The following is a 13,716-nucleotide window of genomic DNA, read 5'->3' as shown; positions in this document are numbered from 1 at the left end:
AAGAGAATGAGGATGCTCAGAAGGAGATGGCCATCTTTTCTTTTGGCATAGGTGAAAATAGTGCTGGTTCATCCAGGTGAGAATTGTCTGTGGTAATCAAAAGCTTCCCAAAGTAGGAGTTATGTCTGGGTAGTGTGCAATGGAAAGGTGATTTGGCAAATGCAGCCACTTTAGAAGCAGTATCTTTTCAGAGTACCGTAGTAAAAACTCTCTGCTTAGAACAGGAAAGCACTGAGTGTAAACATGAAGTTGTAGAGGACATGAGAAGAAAGCAATTGATCGTTGGTTACTAGCCAGTTTTATGAATCACGGGCTCAATGTGAGAGATGTGTTGAGAAGGATCTGAGTCGACCACTTGCATGATGCAGTCCACGGAGTCTCACAAAGCGTTTCATGTTCACAAAGCTGGATAAGATCCTTGGCCAAATGGTGTCTGATATTGTGGGCAGGGGTAAGGTTTTACGCATCTGTTTCTCAAGCTTACATTCCCTATAGGATACGTATACCACTGTGTCTATGCTGACTTTTTCTGTCTGGGGTGTGGTGAGGTAGCCTGATGGTATGGAGAAAGAGCGTGGGTAAGGAGAAAGAGTGTGGATAATAGACAGGCATGTAAACTCTTCTGAGAAGGCAGTGGGCTTCATGGAGCCATGGGACCATATCATCTCTTTAATGTAAATTGCTGTAGTTAAATCTTAGAACTAGCAGAAAAAGTAACCTAAGTTTCTAAATAAATCCAGTATGCAGTTATATACTGGGGTAGTATTGTATTTCCTTTGACAGGTATTTCACTGTAACATGCTACTGAGTTTCTAATTTCAAATGATACAAGGAAGCCTGGCCTTGAGAAGTGTTGACAGTGTAGTTTGATTTTATTTGTATCATTGGCACTTCATGTATGGGACATTCTTTTCTCTTTTATTTTTTTTTAATGAGAAACATTCCAACAGATTGTGAAAAGAACATTTTCTGTTGCCCAATGCATAAGCAAAAAAACCTAACCAAACAAACCCCCAATATTACAAAGAACAGAAAAAACCCAAGTTAAACAATGATACTTGACTTTTATGTATAACGCATTGACTTCAAAAATCTGAGTCATTCCATCCATATAAACAAGTTATATAGTAGTAACAAAGTGCATGAAGCAAATTGCTAAATTTAACTAAGGTATTAAAATAAAAAGTACTTTAAAACAATACTTTAACACAGTTTCTTGCCATGATTCCATCATGCATCAACACAAATCAAATCCTGAGGCAACCTGTGCCTTTGACAGTCTTTCTGTATTATTATGTAAATAAATGGAAGCAATGATCAAACTCGCAAAAGGGTGAAAAACATCAAGACAAACCATCTATTTATAACAGAATTGTATTTAAAAAAAAATAAAAATCAAAGTGCACTGCTGGTACATCTCTTTTGAGCCTATTTGGGATGTGTATAACACAGGGGCGTCATCCTGTCTCCAATGGTTTCACTGCTTCATTTAAGCACCAGGGGAATAAAGAATGATGGATGTTCTGTTACTAGCATTACTATGACTAGCATGAAAACTGAAAAATTGTACCAGAATATATACGTAAACATCTTTTGTATACTGAGGAGGCAAACACTTTTAAATTATCTGATGTGTACAGTACTGGTACTTTATGTTTTGGTGCCAGTACCAGACTGGTCCAGTAATTAGCATTCAGATCTATTTCTAATTACAGATAAGGCATATAACGAAAAAGTAAATATTTGGTTATTAATATCTCATACAATTCAGCAACCCAACCAGTCAGAATTTATCTTGCCAATTTTAACAATCTTCAAACTCTTGTCTTCCATTTGTAGATAGTACTGATCTTTGAAAAAGTAGGTGTATCCTGTGACGGTAAATAAAAAAGCATGCTCAGATTATGGAGCACATAATTGATGATCAAAGCTTTTTTTTCTGTTTGATTTCATGAAGCTTAATGCACTGGAAGATTTATTTCCCAAAATATTTATACACAATAAAAAAGATTTTGTTTTAAAAGTACATGAAAATTCCCATCCTGGAGTAGAGAGGTCTTGTTAAATGGAGCCTGAAGTCAGGTTACTGTTTTGTGAGCCAGAATTTTCTGGGAAGAAATATTTGCTGGCAAAATAGATGTTGAAAATGTAATCGAGTCGAGACTCGTGATATCAGTGGTGCTTCCAGATATTTATGCATATCTGTGCAAAATATGAGGCCACTTAAAACTGTGGGCCAGGCTCTCTGCTGCAGCTGATAGGAGGTTAAAAAAAAAAAAGGGTGGTGGGGGGGCAAAATACAACCCATTTGTGCCTGTGATCAAGGAGATTATCATACTCAAGCCCTGGCTATGCTAAAACAGAATGATGCTGAAACAATGCTGTGGCTGCACACTGGTACTGAGGAACCTATGGAGCTGTCAAGAAGTTGGGAAATTTCCAAGCCATAGGGACTGGCCCAGTCGTATCTTCTGCTGTTAGGACACCCTGTGCATCAGGCATTGGGTGGCAGGAGTTGCTTTAGTCTCTGTCTCAAACTACAATAGAAAGAGAATTCTCCACAGAGCTAATTTTCTCCAGGCCCAAACTGGAAAACCAACATGAACCCAGATCTGAGCCTCAGGGGCATCTGGACATAAAAATGGCTGCATCACGGATTAGCAGGTGTAGCAGGTTTTTAGACTTGTACTACATAGCAATGGAAAGCAGCAAGATGCTTCAAGACATTTAAAAAAGACAGTATATAGCATTTTTTATTTTTAAATTAAAAAAACAAGGAAGAAAAAGGAGAAGGTGCTAATAAAAGCTGTTTCTTGCCTTGTTAAGCTTTGCAAAGTGTTCAACATCACGGAAGGAAATGATAAACAGTAGTAGCAGATGGAAATTAAATGAGCTTCCTGAAAAGGCAAGTTAGCATGTTGTTGTTGTTATTATTTGCTTGGATAAAAATATTCAGCAGAGGTTGTATTCCCTAAATGTTTAATTTTAAAAAGTTTAAACTGTGATTAATAGAGTATTTATCAACTGATATTTTATGGGAAAATAAAGAGCCAAAAATAGTTTGTTTGAACCAGTAGTTTGCATAGCTGAATGGGAATTTGGCTCCTACTCATGGACCACAAGAAGTTAAAGTCTCCTATAAGTTTCAGAGCAGACAAGTGAAAGAGACAAGTAAGAGACCATGTTAGTGACTTAGATCAGAATTACAGCTTACCGCTGTCACCGAGACCCAGGACAGCATCGAGGTTATCTGGAACTCCATTCCAAGAGTCAGCAATGAATTTTGGGGATGCAAGCTCCATTTTCTTCTTTTCTTCATTGTACCTGAAGAAAATTACATCCCTGCATTACAAATCTGTATTTAATGTTAAAATTTAACATAACAAGGACTCCTCAGCAAATGTGACTATATAAAACAATCAAGCAGAAATATAATAACTGAGATTGTAACATTGTTTCTATTTCATTACAATTATTCCCTGCCTCCTTTAAAATGCTGTGAAATTTTATATCTTTCCTTTTGGAAATGCAGTTCTTGCTGAATTGAAAAGACACTTTCTAAGCAAAACCCTTTTCAGAAATGTGGCTTTAAAATTTCAAACAGAATTCTGGGAAAGGTAACTTTTTTCAGGCAACAGCCAACATGTGAAGATAGATTTTAATGTGAAATGGCTATCTTTTAAAAATCTTATTTGAAATATGCTTGCAGTCCATGTAATTGAGGATTGCTATTAAATTACTAATTACTTTCCATAACATTTCATTAAAAAACCCTATTATTTTTACACAGTCTTGTCTTTCAGTGATGATCAACAGATAAATGCCAAGTTAAAAATACATGCTTGTCTTTGGGGAAAAAAACACAACCAAAACCACAGTGACTTTCACAGTCTATGCTTTAAAGAGGAAAAACTCAGCTGATGTAAATCCCCCTAACCCGATGGAAGTCGAATCTAGTTTGCAGAAGTGAGTGGATCTGTCTGTATCCACATCTGTAGATGATCCGTTGTCTCATTTACTCCGCGTGCCTTCCACTGTAGTATGCAAAGATAGATTTGTGCAAAGCCATTTTTACACTTCCACAAACAAGTAATCCAGGATCTCCCTTTCCATATACAGGGAATAAATTTCCCAGGGATGCAAGGTCCTTGAGAGCGAGGGTGGAAGGAGCAAGACTGTGGCCTGGTTTCTCCATTTTTCTGATTTGTAGATGGGAATCAGCGCTGAGCAGGAGGAGCAGTGACATGGGATATCATTTGAACCAGGCTTCCAATGCCTGTGAGGCCTCAGTCACCCTAGCAGCACTCTTCAGGAGCAGTGGACTTCAGAGAGGTTGTCTGTGACTAGTGCTGGAGGGAGGGAAGCTTTTCTGTTTTGATTCTATTTATCCATATCTGTGTGTATCTCGGGTTACGTTTCCCTCATTGCTATATGGAACTACTTGGATTATATCCAAAGTTACACCAGTACAAAAGAGCAGTAGGATGGTCAAAATAAATTTAAATGATTAATTTAGATTATTTACTATTTTTTCCTCGGATATTTAAAGAAAATCTAGTACCTTACTGGGTAGCTTAAAAACTTCAGCTGTGGAATCTGAGCCAGCTCCTCTTCCTCTCCCTCACAAAACTTTGCTTTGCTTAACAATCTTGTTATAATAACACCAAAATAGCTTGGGGCTGGAAAGAGGGAGAGGAGAAGGTTTCCAAAAAATCCATTTAAAGTAAGTGTGATAATGGCACAGGAAGGACTATGGTATGTAACTATTTTGATTCCATGTGGCAGAGTCCTTCTATAAAATAAAACAGCCACATACTTAAAGGTTATAGCGTCTGTGCTAAACAGAAAGGCATGTTTTTCTGAAATATTTGTCAACTGTTTGCTTTCTTCTTTACACAGATAGAAATCACTTAAGCTTATTTTGATTCCTTAACAATAAATTATACATTCTGCAGTGACTGTAATTGATAAGGTACTTTGATAGAAATACTGTCTGTGATTAGAGTGATTAATTACTTGGAAGCCCTGGAGTACAGTTAGGCAAAAGAATCGTTGGTACAGAGGAGATAAGCAGCTTTGCGAACCCATAGTCTATAGGTTTTGGTAGGAATCTGAAGTATTGCAGATGGCTGTATTAGAACTACTTGCAAATGTTTAAGATGGTCTGTACAATATGACATTAAAAAATTAATATCATTCATTAGCTTTTAAGTTTTGGAGTTTTAAAATTTTTTTCCCCCCAAATAATGGAGAAGAGTACTGTCCTCGAAGTAATGGAAAGAAAGTTATGATCAAGTGGCAGTTGTGAAAGGGTATTTTATTTACTTACAGGAATCCACAGCCATTAGGATATAAAAAAGACACTCATCCGGTTTGATCATAATATGAAATTAATGTTCACATAAAATGGACTCAATTATACTGACACCTCCTTTGATATTTTATATAGAGTATCTCTCAGAAGGGAGCCTTATAGCTTGGAGAATCTTTTAAATTTCTGGTGGGTGTTTCTGCTGTTTAACTTTCCTCTAAATTGTCACTTCACGAATGGTTCAACTTTTAGCCTGTTTTTTAATGTTTGCATTCCTGACTTCAGGTCCTATTCCTGGAAAAGACCTCAGATGGTGAAAGCAGGAGTTAGTGTGTCTGTTTTATTCTCGTGCCGTTCTAATAGACAGCATGGAGGTAACTCACAAAGTTCCTCAAAGCACCGAAGTGTGTCTGCTTTTTAAGATGATCTTTTGTGCCAGATCTTCCTGCCAGTTATGATAATGAAATTCTATTAAATACAATTAGTAGACTTTTCATCAGGTGTGATGTAGGATATTTATTTCTACCACAGTAATAGCCTTGAGACATTTTAAGGACGTTCCTTCCTAATCTGAGTGCCCAAGATCTTTCCTGGACAGAGCGTGGTAGCGGGTCACCTGAGTTTGGTTGCTTATGTTGCATCATATTTTGCTTCTCATACAGTCTTTTGAACAGAACCTTAGTGCAATTACAGAGTTATATGCTGAGACTGACGTGGGGCAGTTGCTGGTACATAGAGGTTGAGGGATGGGTTGTTAGTGGTGAGCAGCCTGGCAGAGACTCACAGATACCCTCTTCCTTTGCAAGCTGTTTTCTCAAATACGTGCTAGTTTCCTGCTGCTGTACTGAAGTGCTTTCCTAGCCATACTCCCTGGTTCAGCATCCTTGCTCACCACTGCTGTCAGTGCGAATTGTGTATTCGCAAAGGATGAAACCCGTGTTTGGTTCCTGCGTCCTGAACCTCGGTGTGCATTCAGCCCTAGAGACACAGCTCGGCTAACAGCGTGCCACCATCACTGCAATGCATCTTACTTCCAGTATCTGTCTCCAGCAAAAATGTATGTCCTCTTGTTTCTGCCCCAGTTAAAAGCGGCATCAACACGCTGCACATCAGGGGGTAGTCCCAGGTTGGTGAGTTTCTTTGGATAGCCCCTATCCAAGTTACTGGCTGAATAAACCCAGTACTCATTTCCTAAGGAGGGGAGAAAACAAAGCAAACAAACAGTGTTTATTAATCACATACAGAGGAGTATTTCTTCTTTTATGCTTTGTTATGCGACTTCTTATGACACTAACTGTACTACTAGTCTTTCTAGTATTTTACCATCTATGAAGCACTAGATTAGCATGCAGGTGTACTGTGACTAAAATTTCTGCTTTTGCCTCTTAAGTGTTGTTTGCTTCTCAGCAAAAGACATCACCTCAGCGTGCTCTTGCTTCCTCCCTTCTTAGCTGTCTCATCTTTGAGGCAGACACTGTCCTAGTACAGTTGGGGTTATGTTAAAACAAATAGTTAATATTGGTAATTTTTTGTATGATAAAGATGGTCTGAAACCAGGCATGGGCCCCTGAAGGTCAAATTCAGAAGTTCATGTTCACCCTCTGGAACATGAGGGATTTGTTTCCTTGAGCAATTTTATTGAGTAACAAGAAGTTTTTGCCCAGAGTTCCTGTTTCTGTTGTCTTTTGTCACACGACATCTTCTAATGTCTCTCCAAATATGTGCTAGTGGAAGATGTACTAGTATTCTGAGTCCTTTACGTGGAACTATAATTTACTTAGTAAATACCCTCACTGGATTCGCTGAAAGCCATGGAAAGATTCATTCATGAAAGGACATTTCTTTGATTCTGTGTTAGTGGGAAAGAAATTAAGCAAAGTATTACTATGAGAAAAGTGTAAAGTGTAGGGTGCGAGTTCGTGAGAAGTTACTATTTCACCTTTCAGGAGGAAAGGCTGGGTCTCAGTAGTAAGTATTTTAAGATAGTTGGGTTACATGTAACTTTCAAGCCAATCTTTGTTTGTTTGGTAGTTCTTAGTTGTTTATTTTTAAAGCAGGTTAGTTACATTTTCCTGGAAATGGTAAAGAGGGGGAGAGAGGTTTAGTTGTAATAGGATTATATATAGTATGTGCAATATTTAAGTGTTTCGGCTTGCCTGAAATGAAACTTTCTTAAGCTTTTTTTCCCCTCCATGTAAACTAAAGCAAATGGCCTTTGAGACATGCAGAACAGATTATCATTACTTTTTTCCCTCCTATACAGAAAATGTACAGCAGCATCGGCCATATGGTTTTTACATGATTGGAGATCTTTAGTCATGTTTTTAGTAGATACCGGAGCCCAGTTTTCACTGGCTCGGTTTTTCCTGTTGAAAACAGCCTCCCAGCTCCACTAATTTGGCCCGTACAGCCAAACCATATGTGTGAGTTAGGACGGACAGAGCAGTGCTTCCTGTTATCCTCTCCCATGGAGGCAGGTAGCACAGCTGCCTGTATCCTCTGCCTGATGAGCCACCAAGACAGATACTTGGAAGCCAGAGTGGAAGTCAGTCTTTGGCAAAAGAGGAGGAGACAAGGAAAGGCATGGGGCAGAAAAAAAAGGTGTCATATTCTCAAGCAACATGTACAGATACAATAGCTTAAAGTGAGAGGAAAAAGAGGAGAAACAGATCAGTGACTGATGAATCCCATTGTTGCTTTTTGTTTTAAATAATGACTCTCGTTTAGTCTTGCTTATTGTTAAATGTATCTTTCCAGGTGTTTATAGCTCCCTGTTGTTGTAATGGAGGCTGAATGCTGTTCAGAGTTTGTCAGATCCAGCCTTTGCCCTAAAATCCTCAGCAAGGGATGTTTGAGACCTGTCACCCATACCTGCTGGCTACGCTGGCTCTTAGGCAGGCCGTTTCCCTTCTTCAGAGGAAACTGAGCTCGAACGCAACGTTTATGCAAATGGCTACTTACATTTTAAAACTTAAAACCAATACCTGAAAAAAATACAGCCTTCTCATCCTGAGGGGCCTCGTAGACAGCATCAATTTTCTCTGGCAGATCAGGCCAGAATGTAGCAACAAGAAGAGGACCTGTGGGTTTTCCTCGGGGGTTTACAGTCCTCCACATGAATCTGAGCAGAACAGAAAATTGTATGAGATTTACAATGAACTAATTCACCAGCACATCTGTTTCTCATCATTTCTGGCAAAGGCCACATAAACGTGCATCTACACACATGCGCACACGCACACATTAGCAGCAACACATGCTTGTAACTGTTTTCCTATAGTAACTGGAAAGACAAATCATTCATTTAGAAGCATGTTGCTGAACCAGTTGCACAATAAGCTGCATGCTGGACTGCAGGTGAAATTGCTTGCACTGATTGCTTTGGAGTTCCTGTTGCTTTTTGCATCACGGCAAAATGTATTCTGTGCTTGAGAATACAAATAAACTCATTTACAAGGCGTTTAAACTATTAGAGCTCTCCTGCTGTTATGTATGGAGCAGATGGATCACTGTCTGACAAAAGCAGAGATTTGTATTCTGTGAATTGCTCTCACGATTACTATTGTAGAGACTAAAAGTTCAAATTTAATAACAGTACATCAAACTGCTTGGAAGTGAGCTTGGCTGTAAAAGAAACTGCTAGCACTAAAAATGTTCATTAGAGAAATGCAAAGGGTGATTTATTGGCTATTTTATGTGTAAGTAGGATCATAATTTGATTTAAGCTTTAAAATACCGTAATTATCTTTAAATGGCAGAGCTTTGTGTTGAGGGCTTTTGGTATTAGGAATGGTACTGCTATTTCCTCCTCCATAGAATGAACAACTTTTTTCCTCCAACAGAACAAAAGTTTTGCCATGGTCATAAAATGAAAAATCAGCAGGCTGGTTGAATTGCTCTTGCACCAAGCTATAGCTATTAAATTCTCAGGTCAAACAGTTTTTACCATTATTATGTTGCTGAAGCTCAGGGTGCTACTGGCATCTTATTTTTTGCAGAGTATAAATAGTCATTATCCATTCCTACCTAGAATAATTATACCTTTGAGAAAGCCAGGATCTGAAACTGAATTTTGGTTTTGCCTAAAGCTTAGAGGAGCAGTCCTAAATTCATTTAATAAATTGCTGTATTTTTATCAAGAGAAGTTTGACTGCAAACAGAGCTAGCTAGGACAAATAAAACGTTTTGAAAAGCATTTGCAAGTATGATTAGTTGCTGCATACTGAATTATGATAAGCTATAGTGTTTGATATGAGGAAGAGTACAACTGGCAAGTGCATTGTTTTTTTGTCTCAATTAAAAATACATGTTAATTTAACCTGACATGGTACTAATAATTAGGATAGTAATATGTTAACTTAGTCTCAGTTTGCATACGTATATGTTTTTAGTGTGTACAAAACTATCTCTGAGCATAACACATCCTAATTTTCATTTAAAAAAAGAGACAAGGAATAAGGCATGTAGCTAACTACTCTTGCTCTTGACAGTGTTTAAACACATATGAAACACTGTAAAAAGTAAGAACATTTGTTTCATGCATCTCTTTAGAGAGAAAAGCAGATCAAATATGATATGAAATGGAAATCCATATAACAAATCTTTCTAACATTGCATTCATAAAAGTAGCTCCTTTAAAAATCCAAATTACAGAATTCTCAATCAAATTTGGGCCTGATTTATGGCTGAGTCAGCACTAATAATTAATATCTGCATGAATTCCAAACTTTCCAGAGCCAACGGAGACTTGAACACTAGGTTTTTATTAAAGCACACATTTCAAGGGATGTGTTAAAATGGTGAAGTTTTTTGGTGGAAAGGGAAACTTTGTCAAAGCTGAATCTTCTTCTTTTTTTTTTTGTTTGTTTGTTTTGAATCGGGTAGGAGGTATTTTTATTTCTACTCATCTTATTGAGGAATTGGTGAAATTAATTATTTGGCTTTCTCATTTCACTTCGAACATGTTAAAATGTTTTAACTCATTCAAATTAAATTTTAATATTATTAATACAGATTTAATACTTTGTTACAGTAAGTATTTTACATTATATTTTAACATAAGATTTGCCATTACTACTACTGCTATTATTACTATTATTATTATTACATGCAGTTATGTAAAGGGACCAAATCAGTGGGTCTTTTTAATGTCTTGGTAAACTTTTGAATTTTTGTTTACATTCAGGACAAAACTATCTGTGTAAATGCTGTACTCAGGCACTCTGGTTACTTGGAGGATTCTGGCCCAGTGGAAAAGCTCAATGGTTCTCTATGGCCAACAGCACCTCCAGTAATTCCCTTTTATTTCCTTGGTTTGAGCGGAGAGGGAAAAATACTTTTTTGAAAGAATTAATCTAATCTGACCTCCTTTCTGCTATTCACTCCTTTTGCTGGTGTGATACGGCAGTTGGATGCTGTGGTCATTTTCATGAATCATAAAAGTCACACAACACATGATAGACATTTGTTTTTTGAATTCCAAAAGTGAGTCATAATGCTGCTTGCCTGATATTTGGAAGGCTGCAAGACTGACAGGCAAAGCCATTCCAAAGCAAAACAATTCAACAATTGTCTGCATTTGCTGCATGTTAGATAAAGTATGAGTCAGTCTGAACAGATTGTTTTGGTATTTGCATAGCTCTTTGACCAACTGTATCTGAATGTGAAATACTTCTATTTTGTTGGGTTTATAGAGAATACTGAATTGCTTTGCTGATTTAGGAATAGATTTAAAATTGTTCCTTGTTGGACCAAGCCTTGTGTGATTGCCAGTGTACAAAAGCAGCAGTAAGGTGGAGGTCTGGCTGAAAACCCAGGCCCAGAAGTGAGCAGAAGAGGATCAGTGTGGAATACTGTGGAACTTGAAGGGGTTTTTACTGCTGTGAGAGTATGTTTTTCCTTTTGAAGGCACTGAGCTGAGGTGAATACTTTAGATCTCTGATGACTATGCTAGCAGAAGTGGGCACCAGTTTTGGCAAACTTGTTAGGCCAGGGTGGTGGGGCCAGCTCTGTGCCGCTTGTTGGTAGAAGGGCCCAGTTCTGGCTTTGTGAGGCTGATCTGTTGGTACTGTGGGGCCATTTTGTGGCCAAGAAAGAACTAATTCTTGCCATTAGGGATCACAGGATTGTAAGGAATCTTAGCCTGCTGCTGACAGGCCCAAGAGGAATAGGACAAAAGGTTATCACAGGTGTCCCCACAGACATGTTGAACCCTTTTTGCCCCTAGCTGTAATAGAAATGGGGAGCATTATGTTCTTATAACCAGAAGTTTTATATCCCATTTCTGCATTGCTAAATCACAAGGCCTGTGATAAAGATTAAGTCAAACTTCAAACCCAAAGCACTATCATTCTGGGTATCATATAGATGGGGACTAGAAGGAAATGCACTGAAGGAATTACTGTATGCCGTAGCCTGTAAAATTACCCAATTGACCATGATTTTTTATTATGAAAAGCTGGTGAGTAGAGTTAAACCATACAGCATAGTAATAAATTCTTCATATGTTCTAGCTGAAAATTTAAATGTGGAGGAGATGGCTGGGCTTTATACCACCACGAGATACAAATAACTATTAAACTGCTGGTTTGTGAGAGGGACCTTGTTTGTTGGCTTCTGCTTTCTTTTAAATTTCAACTTACATCTGGCATGGAGCAATGAACAGGTGAGTTGTAATACTTTCGTCAGCTTCAGATGCTTGTATATATTTCTATAGGATAGGAGACAGTGTTTGATTTAGGCATGCACAATGAATGTGCGTGGGTCCAGATCTTCAGTGCCTTTGGGAAAATGTTCAGGGTAACTGAGGATAAATGATTTCAAAGTGGGCATTGATTTATGGTGGGGAAAAAGGAGATTTAGTGTCTCCCACCACAATGCTGCCAAGTCCTGTACTCCTCAGGAGATGCTCTTCATTGCTGAGCAGCTGGGTAATACAGGGCCTGGCAAAGGCAGTGGGAGCTGCAGCTGTGCAGCCATCTCGTTTTATCAGGAATGTCTCTGCTCTTGCGTCAAAAATGCCTTTTGTGTCTTCTGCCTTGGAGGCCTTGCACACGTGGAGCCTATCCCAATCACCGGTGTCCTTCATGTGTGATTACAGCAGCCGTGAGTCACATAATGCTGTTATTTAATGAGTTTGGACTCAACCTGGATTAAACCACTTGGGGACAAGACTCTGCTCACAGATTTACATGATTGTATCTTTATGAACATGGGAAAGGAGTAGACCAGTCTATCATAATGAAAGTTATGCTAAAACTGAAGACTTCCTAAAATAGCATCTCCATGATGGAAGAGGCATTTGAGATTATTGCCACTAGTTTTGGATAAACTACTTTTTTTGGGGAGTGGTGTTAGAAGTTGAGATTCAGAATTTTCCTGCAACCAGATTTGAAGCTTTCGCCAGAGTGCAGACTATATGAAATGAAGTCAGGAAGGATAGCGCCTCCACAACTCTACTGCACTGAAAGCGATGGGATTTCTATTGCTGAATTACAATCCTTGTAGGTTTTGCTACAAAAGGCATCCAGAAATACTTTGTAGGGAATGAATCCTTCTTTGGCAGGCAATAGACTGGCTAATGCATCTCTTTCATTGCTAATTTTGTGATTAACATTACAGATGGGCAAATCTCTAAAGATTTTGGGGTCATATCTCGTTTGCATAAGCATTTAGAAGTTAGGATGTGCCTGCCAGCTACTTCACCCTTTTGACTCCACGGAAGCCAGCAGGGCTGACAACAGGGTTAATTTTTGCTCTCAATCTGTAAAATTGGGCGGAAAGTATCATGAGAACAGGCTTTTTTGTGAGGTTTGTGGCATTTCCTTGTCCTGATTTTAGCTAGAACTTCTACCAGCCCAGTGATTGTCATAGCATCTTGGCATATGCAATCCCAGTGCAGGGCAGAAACCAGAAATTAAAAACCACCATGAAACTGCCTAAAATAATGACTGAAGTTGAAAATTCCAGACTCTCAAAGAAGTTTGAGAGTAGCTCTAAGAAAAGGTGAATTTATGGCATTGTCATCTCATCTGTCTCTAATTACTGACACTCTTTTGGACATGAAGGTGGTTGGGAGTAGTCAGCATGGAATCTCAGATGGGAAGTCATGCTTGACCAGCCTGATAACCTTCTTTGATGAAATGACTGGCTTAGTAGAAGAGGGGAGAGCAAGTCAGAAAGGTTTTTCACCCTGTTTCCAATAAGATTCTCACAGAGACACTATTCAAGTGTGGGTGAGGTAACCAGACAGTGAGGTGGACTGAATATTGTCTGGCTGGCTGGGCCTACAAGAGTCAGTGGTATGGAGTCTAGCTGGAGGCCAGTACCTAGCAGTGTACACCAGGCATCAGTACTGGGTAGAAGACTGTTTAACATCTTCAGTAACGATCTGGATGATGAGGCAG

General features: G+C 38.6%; 1 protein-coding gene across 1 annotated transcript in view; it reads right to left on the bottom strand.

Moving 5' to 3' along the window:
• Positions 1–853: 853 nt before the first annotated feature.
• Positions 854–13,716, bottom strand: part of MMP2 (matrix metallopeptidase 2) — a 35,381-nt gene continuing 22,518 nt past the window's right edge. The window contains exons 10-13 of the mRNA XM_010298904.2: positions 8,296–8,432; positions 6,343–6,502; positions 3,215–3,324; positions 854–1,871 (exon numbers count right to left, since the gene is read on the bottom strand). Of these exons, the coding sequence (XP_010297206.2) occupies positions 1,768–1,871; positions 3,215–3,324; positions 6,343–6,502; positions 8,296–8,432 (511 nt within the window). The 3' untranslated portion in view covers positions 854–1,767. The remainder of the gene's footprint in view (positions 1,872–3,214; positions 3,325–6,342; positions 6,503–8,295; positions 8,433–13,716) is intronic.

The sequence above is a fragment of the Balearica regulorum genome, chromosome 13 (assembly GCF_011004875.1).
Source record: "Balearica regulorum gibbericeps isolate bBalReg1 chromosome 13, bBalReg1.pri, whole genome shotgun sequence".
NCBI lineage: Eukaryota > Metazoa > Chordata > Aves > Gruiformes > Gruidae > Balearica > Balearica regulorum.
The sequence above is the reverse complement of the archived record's forward strand: the minus strand, read 5'-3'. Positions and strand labels throughout refer to the sequence as shown.